Source organism: Glycine max, chromosome 9 (assembly GCF_000004515.6).
Source record: "Glycine max cultivar Williams 82 chromosome 9, Glycine_max_v4.0, whole genome shotgun sequence".
Lineage (NCBI taxonomy): Eukaryota > Viridiplantae > Streptophyta > Magnoliopsida > Fabales > Fabaceae > Glycine > Glycine max.
Window position 1 is genome coordinate 41,558,229 of NC_038245.2, and position 24,932 is coordinate 41,583,160.

Here is a 24,932-nt window from a genome sequence, read left to right on the forward strand (position 1 = left end):
TTGTAGCAGCATCCACCCAGTTACAGCATGCATTTTGTCATCTTATGATGAGGATAACTTTTATGATTGAGATGTATATATAGATGGTAAAGCTGCTTTGGTTATGAAATTTCATCTTTTCAATAATTATAGTTACATATTATTAATATTTTTTGGTTTAATTAAAAATTCATTCCCTACACTTAACACCATTTTTCATTGGAGTCTTTGTATGAAAACCTTACATTTTGGTACCTGCACGAAGAAATATTTACAAATTAATCTTTGTCGTTTGCCAGAGTTATAACCTGGGTTGGTAATGAACCACTGAACCAGACCAAATAAAAATTTGTTAAACAAGTCACATTTGAAGGTGATATGTCGAAAATTAAGCTATGTCAAGAGCACCATTGATTATGGGATATTTTACAGTAAAGGCATGACATGTGAGGTTTCTGGATACTGCAGCACTGATTATGCTGGTGATCGACAAGTGTCGTTCAACGACTGATTATATGTTTAATTTGACCTCAGAAATAGTGTCTTGGTGCGCTAAAAGAACCCATTATAACTCAGTCAAGTATAGAAGCAGAGTACAGAGTAGCAATTATGGAAACTCCAGAAATTGGTCTGATTTTTGCAATCAATGTAGCGTCAATTTATCACACGTGAGATTCATTTGATTTTCAGGATGTTTAAAAAGTACCAAACAAATATGTACGGTGATCCTTATTACAATATAACTTGAAGATTTGCTCAAAATGCAATGCAACTAATTTAAAGAGGAAGATTCTGTTGCCGATCTAGTAGGAGAAGAAAGCATAGGTTTTGGTGGCATTTCCAAGGAATTCATGCTGCCTTCCAACATTTCTATCACTCTACTCGTTGTAGGTCTATCATTTGGAAATGTTTGAATGCACCTTAAACCAGCTATGGTCATTCTCTTTGCAATCTCATTTTCTTTTGTGGTTATCACCTCATCTGGTCTTACATCATTGTCCAACTCAAGCCAAGTGTATACCAAATGCAGGATAGCTATAATCATCAGACTTATGTGAAACTCCACCAAAATGTCTATTCCACATTTCTGGAGCTACATACCCCATAGTCCCTATAGATCTGACATGGAAACAATTCTCTCTTTTCTGGGACAGAGCTTTCTAGCCCAAAATCTGATATCTTGGGGCAAAGATTCTCATCCAAAAGAATATTATGTGGTTTTATGTCAAAATGTAAAATTCTAGTGTTGCATCCCCTATGCAAGTAATCCAACCTTCGAGTAATCCCTATTGAGATTTGACACAAATTCTCCCAACTCAAAGAGACAATGGTTTGTGGCCCTTTTTTGTTAATAAACTTTTCGAGGGAACCATTGTCCATAAACTCAGATGAGAGCTTATTTGCGGCTTTCCAAACAAAATCCAAGAAGGGTGACAATGTTAACATAAGAGGCTGATAGCATAATTGAGAACACAGCAGAAGCAATAGCAGAAACAGGGAAGGGTGATACACCAATCAAGAAGGCAACAGAAGCAGGGGTACAACTAGAAAACAGGACCAAGAGAACAATTACAAGGCCCACTTACCTCAAGGATTTCGTGTGATGCAAGCTGAGGCACCAAATCTGTAAGGATGATGCTGGTAGTGTAGGGGGGAGACAAGCCTAACGAATTCCTGATATTCTCTGCACAAAAAGACAAATTTTGTTATTGAGAAAATCAGTATAAATAATACCATGTAATAAACAGCATCATCAATGAAATATTCAGCTTTTCCTTTACTTATTTTCTTCCCTGGAGGCCTCTGGTTCCTCGAAAACCAGCTCACACAATTCTTCTATCAGAGGCTCTATTGATTCTAGCAACCTCATTGATAAATTCTTCACCATTTATTTTGGATGAATTCAATAGTTTTACGGCCTCAGGGCAACCATTGGGTAGCTGTCCTTTGTATACTGCACCAAAACCCCCTTGACCCAATTTAACTTTGAAGGAATTGGTTATTTTCTTGATTTCTGAAAATTTGTTGTATCTCTTTTGTGCTACAGCTCCATGAATTTTTAAGAATGCTTCAATGTCTTGGTCACTCTTTGTGGTCAAACAAAGTTTGATTGGTTGGGTTTTATGACTTGTATCTAAAACAACAAATTATGATGCAATTGTTTCTACCCTACCCACCTTCTTTTCTTCCTGAACCAGTCTCTTCTCCCTCTTCCACTATCTTTTCTCGTTTTATTTTACTATGCCTTCATTTCCTCGCCATGAAGCCTCTTTCTTTTTTTTAAAAAAAAATAGACAACTATTTAGTACAGGAGTCTAGCTTTGATTATAGTGTGAAAGTGTTATAAATCCTTTAATATCATGTTTGATTCCTATGGATTAAAAAAATAAAAAAACAGAACTATTTAGTTCACTCTTTTTGTTCTCCACCTTTACAACTTTAGACTAATTTTTCCAGAGAAATCACACACTCCTCAATCCAATATAGAAAAGTTTGCAAAACAATAAATCAATACTCTTCTAGTAGGCTCCACGGACAATATTTTTAACTTTTTTTTTTACCATGTTATAAACGCGAGTATATCCAATTTCTACGCTCGCAAAAGAATAAACATTAAGCGTATGGGTATTCTTAAAATTAAGGGAATTAAAGTGGCAAAAAAATACAAAGGTACTTTTAAAATCGACTTTAAGGTGGCTCCTGTTACTGCCTTTCTTGACGATTTTTTAGTGCTTTTTACCTGCAACCAGTACCCCATCAATAATTTCTGCCCATATGTGTGGTTGCATGCATCTATACAATTTAATTAGAAGAGTGTATCATTACAAAGGAAGACGTAGATAGGTACCCTCAATCATAGATGAAGTGTTAAAGTTGACATCACTGCTACTTGGAAGAAGAAGCGTTGCAGTTACAGACAAGAGAGAAAAGAGAGGGAGAATGCGGAACATGTGCATGTGGAATGATGAACTGCAGTTTCAATGCATATGAAATGGTAAATTATTTGAGCCAAGAGTCATAGGGAATCATAGTAGATGGACCATATATGAAGTGGTAAAAGGAAATAATTAAAACCACAAAAATTATAATTACTATTAATATTATTTTAAATAAGATAAAATGTAATAAAGCTTAATAAAATACATTTCGTTATGTTTATTTATCGTCTTTGTCTTTATTTTTGGTTACAACGACAAGTCTAGCTTTGTCATCTTCTATATGTTTTAACGCGTGGTTCCTTGGATGCTCAATTTGAAAGGATCCAGAATTTTCTCTGCAGCTGTAATTAAGAAGGGACCAGACTCTAGCTTTTTCCAGGCTAGGTCAAATCAACAAACATATAATTGACACTGAAATATGTAAGAATGTGTTTGGATACAGAATATTAATTGGAAAAAATAATTTATCAAATAATTTAAATTTTGATCGTTTAAAATTTATTGTTTGGATTTTTTTTATAAAGAATTAAAATTTTAAAATAAAATTTTAAATAATTAAAAATGTGAAATTTCAATTTACTTTTAAAATATGCGAAATTAAAATTCTCTTGTTCTTGATAGAAGAATCTTTAACTCTTTCATCTTAAAGTTTTCAAAATCTCATTCTCGAACTCACGAATCTTCCGTCACGCTGATGATCCTCTTCTTCAAGAGATACTGTCGGAGCTCGTGGAACATCAATCGGGTGTGAACGTAGGGTAGGGGGATACGTAGAACTGCACCCGCTAGTCAGAGGAGCAACGGTCACTACCCATCATGCCTTGTGTCATTGAATGAATGTTGTGGTCGAATGTGGTAGTGTAGGCCGTCGTGTCCCGATTCCCCTACGACTTCTCATGTCGCATCAATATTCTTCTCTTTGCATTCATTTTCTTTCACCCTCACAATTTTAATTTTTTTTATCCCAACAAAATTTTAAAAATAAAAGAATTTTAATTGAAGTATTTGAAATTCTTAGAATTTTAAATTTTTCAAAATTTTAAATTCCTTCATCCAAACATACTCTAAGCGAGTTGTTGAGTAAATTTGGGTTAGAAATATTTTTATTATCAAGGTAGTCTAATGCAGATGGAAAATATCTTCTTAAAAGACCAATTATCTTCCTCTAATGCTGTCAGTGTGGGTAGTGTGAGTAATATTTTTATTATCAAGGTTGTCTCATGCAGATGGAAAATATCTTCTTAACAGACCAATTATCAAGTTTCAATGCATATGAAATTGTAAATTTGAGCCAAGTGTCATAGGCAATATCATAGTAGATATATGGAGCATATAGCATACGTGATAAAATGAAATATATAAACCCACAAAAATTATAAGTATTATTTATATTTTTAAATAAGATAAAACGTAATAAAGCTTAATAAAACATAAGACAACTCTAGCTTTGTCCTCCTGTATGTTTTACGAGTGGTTCCTTGGTTACAGGCTTAATTCGATTAGACCCAATAATTATGTCCACGTTTTAACGTGTCAAATGTCAATAATGATCAAATAGAAATGTAACAGAAATTTCTCTCCATAAATGTGTAGAAGCCAAGAAGGGACCACACTCGATTTCTTTCGAAGGCTAGCCGGTCAAGTCAACAAATATTAATTATTGACACTTAAATCTCCAAGCGAGTTATTAAGTAAATTTGGGTTAGAACATTTTTTTCAGAAAAATTAGGTTAGAACTTAGAAATATTTTCATATTTCTGTTACTTTTAGTTACATTAGCATCTTAATTGGTGCCATTGTTACCTCCTTGAATTTGGGCCTCATCATCCTCCTTGCTGTGGACTAAATTTATCTGAATGTCCCAAGTTTCTTGTGTTTAAAATTTACCAAACCTGTTGCTTCATAAATATGAATTAATTAGATTTTGAATATGGTGATTATAATTAAAAATATTAATACTTCACGTTTGTTGACCAGACTTTGAGAAAAACTAGAGTCATTGACTGCAAAAGTCTTAGGTGGTTCCTTCTTCACAGCTTCACTTTGGTTAGACCCAATGTCTACCTTTGATCGTCTCAATACGCAAATTAACAGGTTCTCTGAATTTTCTCTTCAGCTATTCATGATTTGGTTTTTCTGTTCTCAGTTGTCCCTATAAGGATGATTCGTTTCATACAGTTGGCTAAAAACTTATGATACCATATATATACGTCTTAATTCATACAGGTGGGTAAAAATTATTAACCTTGACTTTAATTTTAGAAACGTTTCCAGAAATCTTCCTTTATAATCCTGTTACCAAGTATGTTCTATGAATTGGTGTAATGGTGTTGCTGTTGTTTCACTGTAATTTATGTCTAAATTTGTTTTTAAGCAATACATTTTGAACCAACAATTGAAGATGAAGCATCTCTTTCTATTGGGACTTAACCGACTAAAATTCTTCTTCGGTAAATTCAAATGAGCACCAACTGTAAATGAAATCAGAGTGTCAGAGAATAGAACCAATGCTAAAATCATTTGTGTCGTTAATAAAACGGATCCGAAATATCACCCAATGAGACTTCCAAGCCAATTTATGTCTAATCGTTTATTATTAGGAAAGACATAAATGGTTCCTCTGCATAAATTTTACAACTGCACTGTTGAAATAATTTAGAAAAATATATGGCAACGGAAATATGATGGTGCCATGCATATTTGTAATTCCTCTTCAAAAGTGAAGTTATTGAAAAAAGCAGAATGTTTTCTTTGCATAGAGCGATTCGTTTTACAGTATAATTTGGAAAGTTTACCAAAAACGCAGAGGAAATAATTTCAGGGAATGGAAGATTCTGGTACTGATTTAGTGGGAGAAGAAAGCAAAGGTTTTGGTGGAATTTCTAGTGAAGTCATGTTTCCTTAATTCCTTCCAACATATCAATCACCCTACTCATTGTAGGTCTATCATTTAGAAACGTTTGAGTGCACCATAAACCCACTATGGCCAACCTCTTTGCAATCTCATTTTCTTCTGTCGTCATCACCATATCTGGTCTCAAACAATTGTCCAACTCAAGCTTGTTGTATGCCCAGTTTGGGAAGTATATCTCATTTGTATGACTAGCTTCAGCATTAATGTTTTTCCTCCCTCCCACCATTTCAAGCAGCATCATTCCATAGTTATAAACATCGGATTTATGTGAAACTCCTCCAAGATGTCTACTCCACGTTTCTGTAGCTACATACCCCATTGTATTAGAGAAAGGGGTAATTCTGTCTTTTACTGATATAAGTAGGGGAATAAGTGTAATTTCACAATAAGGGGAAGCATTTTTGTTATGAGATAAATACTTTTCCGTTTTAGAAAATATACGTGTGTGCAATTCCATTATTCTGTTTTTCCTCCATCTCTTTCTTGCTCATCTTCTCCATTCTTCTTGGTGAGTTTCTTGGTGAGTTTGTGTGTGTGATTCAAGTTTCCATTGCTTGATGTATGCTAGATTAATGTTCTAGATCCAACATTTTGGTATCCAGAGCCTAATCGAGCCTGGGATCGGGAAACACGAGTGAAATCAGTGAGGTTTCAATTTGCAATTTGGGAAACACGAGTGTGAGTGAGTGTTCTTCATCGATTCAGTGAATTGAACACGAATTGAGTGAAAATGAAGTTGAGCACAAATGGAGGAAACGTCCCTGCGCAATTGCGGGTTCTTGACGGAAAAAATTGGGAGCGGTGGCATATTCAAATGAAGGTGTTGTTTGAATCTTTTGTATAAATGAACTTTTCAAGGGAACCATTGGGCATAAATTGATAGATGAGAGCTCTCATGTGGCATTCCAAACAGAACCCAAGAAGAGTGACAACATTAACATGAAAAGTTTTAAGTGTTAGAATACAAGTGTAATGTGAAAACACGCAAATATTCTAATCATGAATTTACAAAGTGAAATATAATTAAACAAAATTACACCAAGATTCACTAAAAATTTAGACGAACCTGAAAATTAAATAGACTTTGATCAATTTTAAAGAATAACAATATGAAACAATATATAAACTCATACTAAATATTAAAAATAAAACAATAATCGAGAATGTCATTCTGTTAACCTATTCTAATTCCAAATTATAATATTAATTTCAAACTATATATAAAAAAAATCCTAAAAAGCACAAACAGAGAAAAAATACAAAATCAATATCCCAGTCCTTCTTACGCTAAATCTCTTCTTACTTAATTTCATCAATTCATATTAATTAGAAAAAAAACTCGATTTCTAGGGTTCACACTCAATACAAGAACACATTAATTTCACACTAATTTCACAAGGGGACATCATCAATTGGTTTGTCAAACATATATAATTCACAATTATAGTTGTAAAGATAGAATCAAAATTTCATAAACACCCAAAAACTCATCTTAGTTGATCCTCTAAGGATCCATATACATATTCTCACTATTCCCCAACTATGAATAACACATCCTTACCTCTAAGTGGGATCACGTGCATAGTCTGGCAGCGATAGTGATATCTCTAACGATTCACTAAGATTCCTCAAGTTTTTACTTTGGTTGTTCTTCTAGGGTTTCCAAGCATTAGAGAGAAGGAAAAGAGATTGAAGCCTCAATTTCATTGTCTCCATGCGAGGAAATTTTTGCTCTCTACTAATATTAATTCGCAAATTTTGACGATAAAAATATGTGAAAATAAGTTCTGAACCTAGTGCCCAAATTTAAAAACAATCAAACAGCGAGTCCAGGAACATGTTTGAATGTATACAGGAAAAAGAGAGGAGTTTGAAAGAGTAAAAATTATGACTAGGCTACTCTAAACCTATTATTTACTATATTTTTCTTCTTCTCTATTTTATTATTTTATAAAAATAAACTCTATTTTCTCCCTATCCGATCAATAGATATAACATTCTTTTATTTTCTAAAAACACATTTATTTTATTTACCTTAAAATAATTATTTTTATTAATAAAATTATTTCTCCTTGTTTATTTAATTACAAAAATCTCAATATTTTTTTTAAAATTCTATTTATTTTTAAATAAAATATTTTTTAAATTTATTTTATGATAAAGGGAGTGTTACGCATAAAATATTCACCATTTTTTTATACATTCAACATCTTTATAGCCACAAGACTACCATTGGGTAGATTTCCTTTGTACAAAGTATTAAAACCACCTTGTCCTAGTTTAACTTTGAAGTTGTTGGTCATTTGCTTGATATATGATAATCTATACCTTTTTAGAGTTAGAGCAGCATGATTTTTAAGCAATGCCTCAATATTTTTGTTACTTTTCGTAGTCAACCCTAAATCACAACTAGAAAAATGGCTTTTTACGACGGTTAATAAGTGCTTTTAACGACGGTTGTAAACCGTCGTTGTATATAACGTCGTTGAAACGCAATTGCTTTTTATGACGGTTATTATAATAACCGTCTTTGAAAGTGAAAAATTTTCAAAGACGGTTATTATGTAATAACCGTCTTTGAATGCAGTGTCTGGTTCAACATTCAAAGACAGTTATAACATAATAACCGTCTTTGAATGTTACGTCTGGTCGACATTCAAAGACGGTTATTATGTAATAACCGCCTTTGAATGTTACATCTCCTCGAGATTCAAAGACGGTTATTACATAATAATCGCCTTTGAATGTTCAACATTCAAAGACGGTTATTACATAATAACCGTCTTTGAATGTTACCATGTAACATTCAAAGACGGTTATTATGTAATAACCGCCTTTGAATGCAGTGTCTGATTTGACATTTGAATTCAAGGTATTTATTCCCTGGCAGAGGCTATGACTGAGAGTCTGAGACAACAAATTATAGAATTCCAGGAAACAGTTACTAGTAAGTAATAGCATGGAGTCTATCTTAATTTTAGCATTTGTAAAAACACACCATCACCAGACAAAATTAGGAAGCTCTGAAATAATGGAATATCCTGTCAAACCAAACTACCAAAGGTATCCCAACATGAAAATTAGCAAATATGGCATCCATTTGAAGACAGACACAAACAAATAGATTGAAACACAAGTAAACCTGTTTTGAATTCACTTCTTGGTCCTCTTTGGGCTTGTCACTCATCACTTTCAACTGCAACTGCAACAAAGCCCTTTGCCTGTCTTCCTGCAATATATTCCAAAGAATAAATATAATAATAAAATTATGACAAGAAATTAATTTATCATATCAGGGTATTCCATACTTTGGATTTTTGAAGATGCAACTCCTCTTCCAGCTTCTGACACTCATCTTCAAGTTCACACCTCAATGCTTTGATCTCTAGACCACATAGTCATAGAGAATTTCGTACCATGTCATTAACAAACTATCCAAAAAGCTCAAGCTGCTAGGTAACGATACATGAATGACTTTATATTGCATCTCTAACAAATACTAATCAGATAGTAACTTTATTTAAAAAAATGGTTTTTTCAATTAATTAGAACATTAAGTAATTAAAAATATAACTAAAGACAAATCAGAACACTTATGATCCCATGTAATAGAATGCAATGATAGAATATTTCTAAGCAGCCAATAATTTCAAATTCAAGACTTTTTCTATGCTTACGAGCAACGTGTGTTCATCTTCAATGCGCATCAACTGCTGCCTTTGTTCTTCTTTGCATTCTTCAATTTTTTGGCCACACTTTGCCTCAATTTCTGCAATGGCTTTGTCAGCCTATAAAGGTTCAAATTAATTAGAAACATGTTGATGGAAATTACATTCTACAAATACCAGGAAATCATATCGAACCTTTTCTTTTTCCTTGTTCACAATTTCCATATTCTCCAACTCATACTTCCTCTTAATATGATTAATAGCCTGTTTAGAATCAATTGCCAACGGCCCATTCTCTATCAAATAAAAAATACCAATAAAGAAATTTCTTACTGATATACAATTTTTTAATAGAAATGATCAATTTCCTTACCTGTAAATTCTGGTCTTGTATATCGATCAACAGGCTTAGTTGATATCATATGAGCAAATGAATTTACAATCATATCCAGCAAGCAGTGTCAACACAGAGACATTCTCACGAATGTCATCCATAAGTTCTGTAATTTTTTTCTATTACAATAGATATAAATGCAATAGCTGAAAATAACCTCCCCTATCCTGTAACAAAAATAACTCCTCAAGCCATGACTTGATTGGTCCTCGTGTCTTGGTTGGAATTAAATGCAATTACAAGTATACAACCTATAACTTTTTTTTAATCAATTAGAATATTACTAAGCAAATATTTTTGCCACTGGGATGTGATCATAGAGTATAAAGCTTTTCTATCAAAATATTCTTGATTCAAAAGTAATGTGTACGTACAATGAATCTTGATTCAAAAATATTCTTCACAAACTGCAAAACTACAAACAAAATTTATACACAGAACACATTAGCACATCACGTACATTGTCTTTTGTTTTTTCTTTTATCTAGGAAGGGAGGGACAGAGGAGGCAAGTGATTAGAAGGATACAACCAACAACACTACCTGTGCAGAGCTGCTTGCCTTATCTTTAATGCTCCGGAGCTGTTCCAGTGCGTGGATATTATTTGAATGAGAAGATATGAAATTCATATACATTGAATTCCTTGATGTTGCATGGAAGTGGTCACAGAACTGCTCAAACAACAGATAAAGCTCGTCTGGTGAATTCTGATAAGATGTAAAAATGAGTCAGAAAACACAGAAAACCCAAGAAAATAAAACATGATGAAAAACATTTACCTGATAAAATGATACAATTTCAGTTGTATCCATGTTATATACAACAACAAAAGCTGGGTGGTGATCAAGATTTCGGAAAATTTTCAGAATAAGATAGAAATTGTAAGTTAAAATAAACCAAGTTAAAATAAAAGACTGCAAGTTAGAAGAGGAAAAAATAAGGAGGAAAGGAATAATGCCTCTTTCCAGCCTATCTAAGGCACTAAATCATGTTTGTACTTATGAGGTGAATGGCCATGTTAAAAATATCTATTATCGAAGTTGATGTATATTGTGATTTTATACTAACAAGCCAGGTAACTGGAAAAAAATATATTCGAAGTAGTAATGTCTCAAAGAAAAATATAACTTAACAGAAACTTCCCCAAATAGAAAATAGAATTTCATGGAGGTATTTCAAATACAAATCCATATGTAGCAACATTCTTGTTATTTCAATGCCCATACATCAAAGAAAGGGGGAGCCACATTAATTTAGTGAATACCAGGACAATGCTCATACCATTGTTACTTGCTAGAAAACTGGAGGATGTCATAAAACATAGATCATAAAATCATAAAAGTAAATTATCAACAACATTGAAGAAGCAAGGTACAACAGCTACAGGAAACAAAACTTTAAACTAAAAATTACAGTCGCAATGAAATCCAACCTTTTCAAGCTTATATCTAATTCTAACTTCTGGATTTGGGGAATTCATCTTTTTCTTGGCCTTCAAACGATAGCACTTAAGCTCATTTAGACAGTTTTGCTACTATGGTTGACATCTAGGAAGCAGACTTCCCACTTTTCTTTGATGAGGATAATGGAGACGCAAACTTCATTTACTGTTTAGATAAGATGCATATTTATCTCCTAAATCGTAATACAATATAAAAAGACTATATCCCTATAAAAAGTTATCAACAGCTAAAAGCAATGTGTGAGGTTGTGAGCATTGGGTTATTTATATTCTATTAAGTATGCATTACGTTATGTCATATGATCTATATTATATATCTATCTTTAACTTTTGGATTGCGAAGTTGAGAAGATATGAAGCTGATTCTACAGTAGCCCTAAATATCTCAAACTCAAATAAATTGAAGCAAACATAAGAAGCAAAACTTGTTCTTTTCCCCTTTCCACTCACTTGGCAAATGGGAAGCAAGAAGGAAGACAATGCAACAAATAAATGTAATAAATAGTGAACAAAAGAAGAGACACAAACAGAAACTGAAAGAAATACGAATCACAGAAAAGAAATGCTTTATTTAAGTGAGAAAAAATGAACCTATTAAATGTGCAGGAAAACCCACGCCTTGTTCCTCTGATTAAAGCAGAAGAAAACATAAAAGTCCAAAATCTTGCTGAAATTAAACACAAGGAGAGCAAAATGATTTGGTTGAGGAAATAGTTCGAACAGATTGTAGTCATGGACGCAATCCAAGAAATGAATGGCAGACATTTAAGACGGAGTCATGGAAGAAAGCAAACTTAAGCAAGACTTGCCTTCTGTTTGTTTGCTTGTCAAGCCGCTGGACTTTAGTCCTCCAGCTGATATTGGCTGCTGCAGATTAGAGTTTTGATGGAAATGTGTTTTTTAGTTGCTTTGCACTACATTCAATTGAACTTTTGCTGGGCAAAATAACAATACCGTTTTCTATATTACAAAAGGAAAAAAAGAAAATCATTGTTTCAGAAAACATTCCATTGAGAAATAGTTTTCAGTTTGTGAAGTTAAGTTTTTATTTTATTTTTATAAAAGTAATTATAAAATATCACTCTATTTTACTTTACTTCTTTTTTTACAAATGAGTCTTGTTAACATGTATTAATTAAGAAACTAAAAAAAATATTATTTTGAAAATTATAGAGAAACATACAAAAAAATTATAGTATTGTAATTTTGTGTACTCAATAAAAAAAAATTCTTCTATTAATCCAATATTATATTGTAATAGTGGCTTAATAATAAATGGATTAAGGCAAGCTAGATTTTCTAACCTTTTGTCGAGATCTTTGAGTCTTCAAGATATACTTGTTTGGCCTTATATTAGGTTAAGGCATTTCATAAGATACGGCCTAGGGACCAGGAGTCTCCAGGTTGAAATTTTCTGGAATGTTTAATTAGATATAGAACAAAACATGAGCCATGGCCCATTTTAACTAGTTGGACAAAATTGCAAGATATCAAAAATACTCATGGGCCTACTTAAAAATTGTAAGACTTTAAAAGTTAGTACTTAACATGGTATGACTGCATGAGATCTCCATGACCTAGTGATCAAGAATTCAATCCTTATTGTCCCAGTCTGATAACTAAAATAAATTTCAGCAATAGGTTTAAGCACTGAGGGGGAATTATAAGAAAATTACCATTCTAGTTATAAACTTCAAGGTTTAAGCGTTAATCCTTGACACTAGATGTTTCAACAAGATAGGATAACCCTGGTTTCAACCAAGGCTCTCTGTATAGTGAGGAGTCTCCTACAGAGAAGCTAGGACTGTAATTCAAGGAGGGCTGCCACATGCTTAAGCTAAAGGAAACAACAATGCTATAGCATTTTTTATTTTATATTTGACCATGAACCTGACACAAGACAACCAGACACAACAATTCCAGATAACTAACAAGATAACCGGATATATTCAAAGCCAAAATTTACTGGGTGTAACAAGTCAAACCAATGTATGGATAATTATATAATTATAATCCCTAAAGGCAATGGTCTAATCACAATTCACCACGAATCATTAACCTGGTATATGGGTGCTCTAAATGAACTGGATGTTACCAAGAGTCTCCTCCCATTTGCATCTAATGCCATCTCATGTCTGCAATATTTTGAATCATTGAGGGGGTAACAGAACCTATGGAAGGAAAAAAAAAGGTCATGCTGTGAATTATTTCTTCAAACAAGTATAAAACCAAGGATAGGAGGAACCGGGATAAAAATGCTTTAGAAAGCAAGCCAAATACTCTAAATAAAATATTTACACTTATAATATTGGGACCCCACATCGACTAAAAAAAATATGGCCAATATAGTCATTATAAGACTCGGACAATCCTAACCTTCCAAACCAATTTTATATTATTGAGTTGTTAGACCCAAAGCCCAAATTGTAATTAGGATGTTATAATTCTGTATTAGGAAGTTATCTAGGATTAGGCATTTATATGTTGCATGATAGTTATATATAGGTTGTGTGACTAATTTGTAGAAGGCAATTAAGATGCTTGATTGGAATTTCTGGTATTTTGAAAGAGGAAATTCCTTGTTAGGGAGAAACCCTGTCTTTGTTGAAGTTTGTACTAAAATCTGGCCTAAAAAAACCAGATTATTTCTATAATTTATTCATAAATAATGAAGTCTGTTTACTTCTTGAGTCTGATATGACAATCCTCTATTTCATGCATCAAATTTTCCTGCATTTGGCTAATAAAAACTATTTTGAGCCGCACAAAAGAAAAAAGAAACAGTGTACATCTAAGTGTAAGGTGTCAAACTAGAAATATACCTACTAGAGTCTCTCGACCACAGGATTTGACCTTGATTTTGCAAACTCCACTCAAAAATCTGACAACAAAGAATAAATTAATATAAATGTACAACCCATTTCACAAGCTGGAATAACATTAAATTTATAATACTTGCCTTCCCATCAGAGCCCAGGCTAAAAATGCTAGTCTCATCTGGTCCAAACAGAATTGAACTGATGGAAGAATCATGTGCAGGCCAGCCAGTGATTTGTAGACCAGCAGACATGTCTTCGACTAGTTAAGGATGACATGATTGTCAAATCATGTGGCCACTGCTAGAACATTCTAAATACATTTATCTTTAAAAGAAATGCACCATTTTATTTCACTGAACAAGAAATCCCAGCAAATTGGCAACTCCAGCAAGGGAAGATATAACTTAATAAATGCAACCAATTGTTGAAATTGTGGGGATTTAAGTGTGATGGATATTATTGATAAATAATTAGAAACTAAAGAATTAAGAGAAATTAGAAAGAAATCAAATAACAATAGAAATATGGAAATATGACAATCAAATCAAATTATATTGGAAATATGTTTAACAGCAACAAAATTACATTATATTTTACTTCACATATTAATCACTAAGTATATCAAACCAAGGAAACAATCAAATGAACAAAATTAAGGATACCAAACATGTGAATCATTCCATCAATGGCAGAAGCTGCCAAAATCTTTCCATTGTGATTAAAGCATAGAGAAGTAATTGCTGGTGGATCTTCTCCAAGAGGAAGGACTGTCTTTATGAAATCCAAAATTAAAAATAGCCATAAACAACATAAACATAAAACATTTTATACAAAGAAGAACATACCATGGCTTTCCATGTCTTCATGTTCCACACAGTAAGTGAAGCAAAACCCAGGTTGTCAATATAGTTAGAACCAGCCCTACAAAGAAAGTAAGGTCCTCATATTCCATAGTTCATCCTTATGTCCGAAATCAAAACAGCAAAACATACATATCATAATAAGACTAACATTTTATTAAAAGTTACAACAGAGGATCAAATCAATAAATTAAATTACTAGTTCAACAAAGAATTCAATATTTAGAAATTTAACAAATACCCTCCAGATGCTGCTGCAGACACAAAAATAGGTTCCACAGGACTGCACTTTATGTCCAATACACTGTAAAACCACAAGTAGGAGAGTTAAAAAGGCAATACACAGAAACCTGGAAAATATACAAGGTTTAAATATGTTTCTGCGAATATAGCCATTTTTGTTTTTAGTCCTTGCAATTATTTTATTTTTTATCCCAACAATATTCACCATCACTTGTTTTGGTCACTGCCATAAAAGTAGAGACTAAAAACAAAAACCTTTATATTTTATAGGGACCTAAAAGTAGGGACTAAAAACAAAAACTGCTATCTGTGTAGGAACCATAAACAAAAAATTGTTATATTTTGCAGGGACATAAAACTAAAAAAGATATATTTGCAAAGATGTAAAACATGTTAACAACAAGTTCACGACAGGGACCAAAAACAACGAACATTGCAAGTTATAAAAAAATTATAGGGACTAAAAACAAAAACTACTATATTTGCAGGGACCTTCAACATATTAGGCCAATATATAATTAGGAAATACCTTGGAAATGCTTCGGTTGTGTTGAGGTCACAGACAACTCTCTTTGCATCCACATTCCATGCCTTAATGCACCCATCGGATGTACCTATAAGAAGCTTTTTATCAAGAGGAACAACTTAATAATTTAATTCATAATCTCATCTCATAATCATTACAACTGAATAAACTCAATCACCATGATAAATCAATTCACATACCAAGCGGTCTGATTTACATTCCCAGTCAAGTGACAAAATTTCAGTGCTGCAATATATGGTTGCATTTCTAGACACTGGAGTTGATGTATCATATGTCCATATCCTTCATTAAAACATGCAGAGCAAACAAAGGCAAAATTGCTTGAGAGATTTCATATAAAGGTTAAAAAGAAGCATTAATGATGCAAAACATATAAAGGGGAATTTGAAAAGAAAAATGTATTGGAGTGCATTAAGCTTTATTTCTTTTTTTCTTTATTTAATTGTGTATCATTTTATGTTAACTTGATGCTTGCTCTAAATATATCTACACACAAGGGATCTAAATAGTGGCAAATGAGTACATGCTACAGCCAAGTAATTGAGACTAATAATTACATGAAAGCTATTCTATTTTGCCACTAAAGTGATACTTCACATCAACTCCCAAAAAGATACATGACAGTTCCATCCAGAGAAGCACTGGCAATATTGTTTCCAGATGCAGAGAAGCAACACCGACTGATTGGACCGGTGTGCCCCAAAAATGTCTCCTAGAAACCAGTAAAGAAAGAAATCTTTACATATAAGTTCATTGCAAGAAGCAAGTGCTACACAATATAATTGGGTGAAAAAACTACAAAGCAATTTCTTAGGATATTCACATTTTCTAAAATTACAACCCAATCATTGTGCAATTTCTTGGAGTCGTTTGCCTAGGGCCAGCTATTCTGCCTACAAAGCAAAAGCCTCAACAAGGAAAAATTAAACTCATTCACAAATAAATAAAAAATGTAAAATTACCATGTTGTGTCGGGATCCTTTGGCTCACAGAAGGGTCTATTCTTGGAAGAGTTGTGTAGTTGTCCTCCCCATCATTCACTTTAAATCTGATAGAGGCAAAGAAATCTCATTGCCAATAAGAAGCATTGCTTCTTTATAGTTATAAAAGAATAAGTATGTACAGCAGTTAGAAGTTTGTGAATTTTATGTCTGCTGTCTTATTAAAAAAAAGAATAAGCGGTATAGCAAAAATGTAAGCGGTAGAGACAACAAAACACAAAGTTTCATAAATATATTTCCAAATAAATACAAGCCAATATAGTGACATTTGTCTCAGTAATGTTCACAATAACCAAAAGATTTCCTATGTCAACTAAGACTTTGTACATTGAATGCTTTGAACTTTAAGAAAATATGCTGCCCATTTCTGGCGAATCGTTGTAATTGTTTCGTTGTCTAACGCCGTTCCATCAAGAAACCACTACAAAATATGAAGAATACAAAGGGTGTATTTAATGAAGATGTAAAATGAATGAAAATACTACTAAAATAGTAATTTGAAGATGTTAAACCGAACATACCATGCTCCAATCATTCTTTAAACCCCCACCGACGATGTTCCACATCCAATGCATCACGTAGTAGCCACACTCATACCCTCCGCTTTGTACATGGCTCTACATTCAATATAAATAATAATTCGATCTAACAATTGTATTGAGGTTATCATTTGAAGATCAATACTGGAAAATAATGATTAATTGCATCACTAACCTTGACTTCAACCCACTTAGGAGTTGCTGGATTATTTGTACCATCCGCGGTTGTGTTTGCTGACTTCATTGCACTGCTTATAATAATAGCATGATCAACATCTATACGACGATAACAAATGGTTGACACAAAATATTACACTGCATGATATGAGGGACAATACAAAACTTTACTTGTTAATTGCAGTTTTGATATGAGTATCAGGCTTCTTACGTAACGAACAAAACCATGCAACAACATTGGTCGCAGGACACAGTACTACCAGTTGCCAATGGCCCCTACAAGAAACAAGTATTAGGTACGTAGAACTTCAACATTATTTATAACCATTTGAATTAATAGTACTTACTGATTTAAGTAAGCTCCTAGGTACACCTCTCGTTGCGATTCCTTGAGCCATGCTTGTAAGTAATGCTCACATTCAGCACGTCGATCCTTTGCATTGTGTATCGATTGTGGCTCAAGGAATCCATACACGGAAGCATGACCCAAAGTAGAGCTCCACTCATCCAAAAACCTGCTTTGATAAATTATACATAAAAATTGATACTGATGCATAGCATACAAAATACTACTTATCAATGAATCATATTAAATTTACTTACAACATCCATAACTGTAGTATAGATATGTTCAAAACATTTGTATCCAGCTACTATTTCATTTACATCAGAGAATGTCAAGAAGAATGAAGCATCAACATTTGAAAGCCCAAATTTGCTGCCATCCACTTCAACTCAACAGGTGTGTCGTACATGAAATATAGGCTCTTAATCAGTTGACACACCGGATCATGGTCAAAATCATTCGTCCCTCTTTCATCTGTTTCAAGAAAGTTTCTTTGGACTAATATCGAACTCCTAATTGTGTAATGAAAACAACAAATTTACATAATTTCATAAACTAACATATATTCATGTAAACATGTCATGCAGCAAATATAATAACACCAAATTTACCTCATGTGACACTTTTTTCACAAGATTTGTTGGCCATGCAATGAATGTTTGAAGAGCCTGCTTGACATATTGAATCTCTGATGTCGGGAAGGGCACTTCGGCATCACCTTCTATAACTTTGTCAACACTCACCCTCACAACATCATCAGCATAAGTGACATTGTGAATGGCTGATCCACCCTCACATATTTTCCCCAAGGCCACCAACACTGTAGTATTTTGTCGTTGCACGTATAACCCCATAGTGGGTTTTAAGCTCACATTTTTGTCGCCTGATGGGTCAACATCAGCAGTTTCTACATTACTTCCTTTAGTGCTAAGACGTGCAGCCAATGCCTGTAAATCCACCTCAATAAGGGGAGAGTATTGTGATCCCATCTGACTCAATTGAATGAAGATCTGACTGGACAACTCCTTCTTAAATTCCTCCAGACTCCTCTTGTGTTGTTCTTCATATTCATTCCTTACTTGTTCCTTTATGTTTCCAATAATGTCAGCCCACTGTTGTTGCATTAGTGTTGCTGAGGAACTACTCGACGTACGTGTTGCCCTACCATAAAATTGAGTAAGGGTCATACCAGATCCCGCTGCACGAACTCGACCTGGATGTTCCGGTTTGCCAATGGCCGTATTCAAGATGTCATCCCGACCATGGGGAACAAAACTACCCTGTGTCGTCTGCTCTTCTAACGAGTCCTAAAACAAGCACAACATATTGAAAGAGTTAATGAGGTAGTAATTATAAAGCAAACAAAAATTAGTTCCAAATTGATTATAATCATGCTGCAACTCACAATTCTATCCGAAATTTCTTTTGCTGCCTTTGATGTCATCTGGCCATATCGTTTGGTTCTAGCCATTTTCCACTTCACGTGCCTTTTAATGGGAGATGGCGGCTCCTCCAGATCAGACAATGGATTCTCAGTCAAAAGTGCCTGCTGTTGTCTTTGCTTTGTTTTCTCATCTAACATTTTTTTCTCAAGCAAGTCATAACCCCCACGAGACAGTACGTGGGGGCAGTCATTGTATTTTTGACTCTCCTTTGCCTTTTTCCGAATTTCCTGTCATTGACAATATATTATTTGCATTTATTTAATTGTTAAAAATGTACATTTCTAAAGAAATTTAAACTAAATTGAACAAACATGTTACCTGCCAATCCGGGGTCTTGCGACTTGCAACAAATTCGTCCCAAGTTTGTTTATCCATACCATATTTCTTGTAGTGTACCAAAGTCTAACTCTTCATATCACTACAGCACATGCCATCAGTGTATAGTCCTTCATCATATATCGTCTCAACTCGTGAATTCAGGATTGACACAATGAGGCTTTCACATCATTACTCTCTATAATATCCAATAACATTTCCTCTACAATTTGATTCCAACTACGAATACCTCATACATATGGTGACTGACCTCAAAATCACATAGATATGTATAAAAGTAAAATTTTATTAAAAAAATAATGATATCCTATAAATTATAAATATATATTAATATTTATAATAATTCTTTTTATAAAATATTTATGTATCGGCTTAATTCTTTGTTAAATCCATAATTAATATATGTACACAATGGGTGGCCTTGACTAGCCGAAAAAGAGAAAATAAAATTAATAGCATTAACTATAAAAGTATATTTAATTTTATTTGATGATCTCCTCATTATTTAAGAAAAAATATTGTTTGATTTAAAAGGATGTTATAAGAACTAATCTTTTTAAAAGAGATGTTAGGGTGTTATTTCATTGTGTTTTTTTACACTACCCCAGAAATACTCTCTTTTGTTTTTAATTTATATTTTACATAAATATTAATTACTATAAATAATTCACTTACTAATTAAATTCAATATATTATTTTTTGGCATAAATATATTAATTTTTTAATATATATATATATATATATATATATATATATATATATATATATATATATATATATTCTTATCTTTATATTTCATTTTTCTAAAACATATTGCTAACTCCATGCATCTTGTATCAAGTTCTGGCCTTTCTATGCATATCAGCAAATGCACAATTATTAATTTATTTTCTGTTAAAAGAACTTCAAACAGGGACAAAAATCTGGTGCAGAGAGAAATGAGGGCCAGATGTTTTCTTTTTCTTTGGCTATAGAACCCTAAATATATATGTTGTTACTAAAGGTATCATGATTGACAAAGTTCATTTTCTGGATTCGAGGTGGAATCAATCAAGATGAAGAATGCATAATTTACTGAAGGGATCTCATTTTAGTGGGGAACTTTGAAAATCACTTAATGTTGTACACTAATAAGAAAATGCCAGGCCTATTCAATCTTTTGAGTGGAATTTGTATAAAATAGTGACAGAGACATTACCACTAGGCCAAACAAAAAGGCAAAACCACGCCATAGAAAGTAATAAAATAAAATAAAAAAGAGGCTAAAAAATAGAAAGCAATGTACTATAGAGATCTTCGGGCTATTCTTATTTTTGTGGAATTATTAGAGTCTAACTTTTTTTCTGAACCTAACTCCAACTTCTGATACATGCATGCTCCCAGCTCCAGGCATTTACCAGAAAAAGTAAATAATTTCTTAGCTATATAATATATGTGATCTAAGACATTCTAAGAATTGGAAAGTTCCTCCAATAATGTGATGTGAAATTGGCTGATGTCATGAAAATTATCAACTAGTAGTACCTTATAATTTGTCAGTACACTGATGTAGAGCATGTGATACACTAAACCCCACTAAAGAGTTTATAGTGAGAAGCATTCAAATTATGACATCCGATAAAGTTATGACACTTGAATTACTCCAATATGAATTAATCTGTATGGAAAGGTCAACGATTGATAGATATAATGGGACACTATATATATATATATATATATATATATATATATATATATATATATATATATATATATATATATATATATATATATATAACCATGTCTAGAGCTTTCAAAGAATATTAACAGTTCTTCTTCTGTACATTATCCAACTACAGACTTGTTCTACGGTCTGGTTCTTCCTAGTTGATATTTAGTGGCTTTTTTATGTGGGAGCTTCATTATGATGTTGGCTACAAAGTCATCATGGATTGGATATTGATGCCATCATGACATTGGATATAACGTACAAGACTAATCTTTGATTTTGAAAGGACACATTGGACTTGGAGTATATTAACAAAGGATAATATCAAGGAATTTGTTAAATCACAAAAAAAAAAATAAGCCAAATTAGGTAAGACAATATCAAGCAAAATTTCAGAAAAACAATTCAATGCCTTCTGCTGCTAAAGCAGTCTAAGAGGGTTAGTATAAACCAAAAACAGAGAGGCTGGAATCATTTGCTCCATGACTCTATCAGTCTGTTTGCTACCTTTTGAGAGTTAGAACTGAACTTTTCAAACTAGTCATGACTCAATAATTATAAATTATATCAGGCAAAACAAGACGTAAGACAAACAAAAGAATTATTCTCTGTAGTTTGATGCTTCTTGATCATTCTCTCTACTTGGTTTGAAAATAAATCACAACTGTGTGAGAACTAGAAGCAAGCACAATAAGTGGCAGAGATGTCAAAGTCTCTCATTTAATCATGGACAAAGAAACTTCATTTTAGCCCATCAAGAAGACAGGGGAATTTTATAATGGAACATTCTATATGAAAAAACATATTCAATAGTTTCATGGACCCTAAAATATGTCAAAGTTCATTTCTCATATATTTCCAAAAAAGAATCTCCCATTCTAGTGTATGAGACTACAGAACTACAAATGACATAAAATATGTGCCATACCCGTTGATCATCTGATCCAGATATCAGTAACGAACCTTTGGAATTCCAAGCCACCGCATTGACACAGCCAGTGTGGCCCTATTAAATTCATGAGCAAAAGGATGCCCAGCAAAGTCAACAAACAAAATTTGGGATAAATAGATTTTATTTTTTGTATTGAGGGGGGATGCACAGAGAAGGAAGAAAACAGTTGCAGAAACTTGAAGAGAATGTTAGTGGAAATCTATGGCTAGTGCAAGCATTTTTTAAAAAACTCATGACTACTGAAAATAAGTCTAATCAATATAATATAATTAAGGTTTCAAATTGTGGTTTCATCAGGATTGCGGGAAAATGGGAAATTGCAGACAACCGCATCTGATGAGGCCATAACTGTGATTGTGTTGTGGTCATGATAAACCCAAAAACCTTGATGTTGCGGCCACATTGATTTTGAAAGGACACATTGGACTTGGAGTATATTAACAAAGGATAATATCAAGGAATTTGTTAAATCACAAAAAAAAATAAGCCAAATTAGGAATTCAAAATTTTAAAAGTCACTTTACAAAATTCCATGCCTCTGTACCTCGAATTTCCAAGACCTTCCTAAATTTACTTCGCCTCTACAAGAATCAACAACAAACAGATCAGTTTCCTCGTCAAAATCTAAAACACACAGAGAGGGAAGATAAAGTGATAAATAAAAGAACCTTCTTCGCAGGTGTATCTACGACTCTCTGTAAGAATCAACAGTTTTCCCTACTTAGGGTTCAAGACTTCAACCCCTCGCGGAGGCCACCAGTGCACGACGAGCGGTGCACGGTTTGTGGTGGCGCGTTCAGACGATGCCAACAAACATGAGCAGAAACACCAGAGACTTCTATTCTGGTAAAAGCCCTACGAGATTGTCGTCTTCGAGGCCGTGCTGGTTCCAATTATGGCAACAAACACGAGCAGGAACACCAGAGAGATCTATGAACAGATCTGTCACCTCTAAAGCTCCATCAAGAAGATTTGTTGCCTCTAGATCTCTCTTGCAGTGTTTGGGGAGGAAGCTGAGGGGCTTGGAGAATGAGAAGAGGAGGATGATGGAAGAGCTGAAGTGATTTCGGATTCAGATCTTCTTTTCAAGTTCAATGAATTACCACCGCGTTTTTCTCTTGCGACGGGTTTTGAAAAACCGGTGCTAGGGTTCAAAGAAAGGACAAGCAGAACAAAGAAAGGAGTTCGTAGCAGAGGACGACGAGGTTGCGGTTTTGTTTTTTTTTTATTTTGAAAATTACGACGGGTTTTTACTAAAAACCGGCGTAAATTATAAGAAACATAACATTCTAAGGCGGTTTTCAATAACCGCCTTAGAATGTGCGTCCTAAAATGCCATTTGCAAGCCAATAATTTCAAAAATGCCACCGCACCACTTATTAAAGCGGTTCCTTATACAACCGACGTAAAGTGCGTGTCTTAAAAAAGGCTTTTTGTAGTAGTGAATGTCCTTGCCAGGTTGATGACTTGTATCGTAAACAGAGAATTGCCATGCATATAAAAAAATCCTGCAATTGTTGCACATGTAACACCTGTTAGCGAATACAGTAGGAACATCAATGAACATTTTATATATATACTGTACAGTACGAGTATCAATGAATATATAATACATGTACTTTATTACTATAAAATAATGCATGTTTGACATGGTATTTCCAATATGAAAGTTACTGTGTTTGGTCTTTCTTTATTTGCCTGCACCGAGTTACGGATGCCAACATAATTAAGTTGGAGAAAAATAGTTAAAATGCAAATATTGATGTCTTAATTAAGAATCATGTTATGCATTTCATAAGGTTAGGCTCCTACTTTGATCGTAGAACAACCCTAAAAACATCTATTTTCTAAACTATATGTCCTAAATGGGGGCAAAAATGTAAGTAATCGTTTCAGGGTCATTAAAAAAAACAAAAAAAAAAAAAATCAAAAGGCATCATCTAAGCTTGCCTATACAACGGTTCTTCCTTAAGATCAGATGTATTGGAGATATTTCATAAATATTAAAGGAACCAGTAGATGGGGAAATTAATATAAAAGAAATTAGTTTTATTACCTATGATGAGTTTCCCCTTTTTGTTCCATTTATTGCTTGCAACAGCACACAGTGAAAGAAAAGAGGAGTCCATTAGAGAGTATCGGTCACAATCTTGTTGGAATGTCATTCAGATAGAAAAAACCCTTCTATTCTTTACAATCACTTAACTTTGAAAGGGGAATTAGAAATATGACTTGATCTTTAGTCACAGTATATTTTTCCACAGTACTTCAACAGTGCAGACGTACGTGCACGCGTAAAATTTATGACAGGAGTTCCTCGTTTTCCTACCAATGTGAATAAAAAGCAATAACACCACTGGATTGAATTGTACAGCCTAACCAAGAACTGAATCAGGTGGCTATGGTGTAGTCTAATAATAAAATTTTAGTCAGATCATTTTGTGTTAGTTAAATTTTTCAAAGAAAAACTTATTTTTTTTCTTTTTAATGTTTAATATATATTTAATACATTTAATATTGTTACAGTTGAACTGTTTTGTGGCTTCATTTTGTTTAACTAATCAGTTTAAACAGTTAGACATAAATTGGAAGTCTAAATGTGT

The 24,932-nt window shown here is 33.3% G+C and overlaps 2 protein-coding genes, 1 long non-coding RNA gene and 1 pseudogene across 3 annotated transcripts; all 4 read right to left on the bottom strand.

Moving 5' to 3' along the window:
- Positions 1–319: 319 nt before the first annotated feature.
- LOC106794627 (LEAF RUST 10 DISEASE-RESISTANCE LOCUS RECEPTOR-LIKE PROTEIN KINASE-like 2.5) lies at positions 320–3,051 on the bottom strand (annotated as a pseudogene).
- A 5,593-nt stretch (positions 3,052–8,644) lies between these two features.
- LOC106795421 (uncharacterized) lies at positions 8,645–12,288 on the bottom strand. Its single transcript, XR_005886391.1, has 5 exons — positions 10,674–12,288; positions 9,696–10,601; positions 9,510–9,620; positions 9,141–9,217; positions 8,645–9,061 (listed from the first exon to the last, which is right to left on the bottom strand). It is a non-coding gene; the product is annotated as an uncharacterized lncRNA (long non-coding RNA).
- Positions 12,289–13,147: 859 nt separating this feature from the next.
- On the bottom strand, positions 13,148–16,533 carry LOC106794628 (WD repeat-containing protein 91-like). Its single transcript, XM_041005031.1, has 8 exons — positions 16,443–16,533; positions 16,005–16,107; positions 15,808–15,902; positions 15,277–15,339; positions 15,021–15,096; positions 14,838–14,946; positions 14,179–14,428; positions 13,148–13,527 (listed from the first exon to the last, which is right to left on the bottom strand). Coding segments are annotated over exons 1-7 (621 nt in total). The 5' UTR covers positions 16,445–16,533; the 3' UTR covers positions 13,148–13,527; positions 14,179–14,255.
- Positions 16,534–17,039: 506 nt separating this feature from the next.
- Positions 17,040–24,704, bottom strand: LOC102665069 (uncharacterized). The gene is made up of 12 exons (XM_041005497.1): positions 22,998–24,704; positions 22,874–22,910; positions 22,306–22,383; positions 19,652–19,751; positions 19,294–19,560; positions 18,500–19,195; positions 18,146–18,156; positions 17,890–18,057; positions 17,714–17,818; positions 17,541–17,613; positions 17,348–17,443; positions 17,040–17,247 (listed from the first exon to the last, which is right to left on the bottom strand). Exons 4-12 carry the CDS (start codon positions 19,706–19,708, stop codon positions 17,140–17,142), a joined length of 1,581 nt encoding a protein of 526 aa, XP_040861431.1. The 5' UTR covers positions 19,709–19,751; positions 22,306–22,383; positions 22,874–22,910; positions 22,998–24,704; the 3' UTR covers positions 17,040–17,139.
- Between the last annotated feature and the right edge of the window lie 228 nt (positions 24,705–24,932).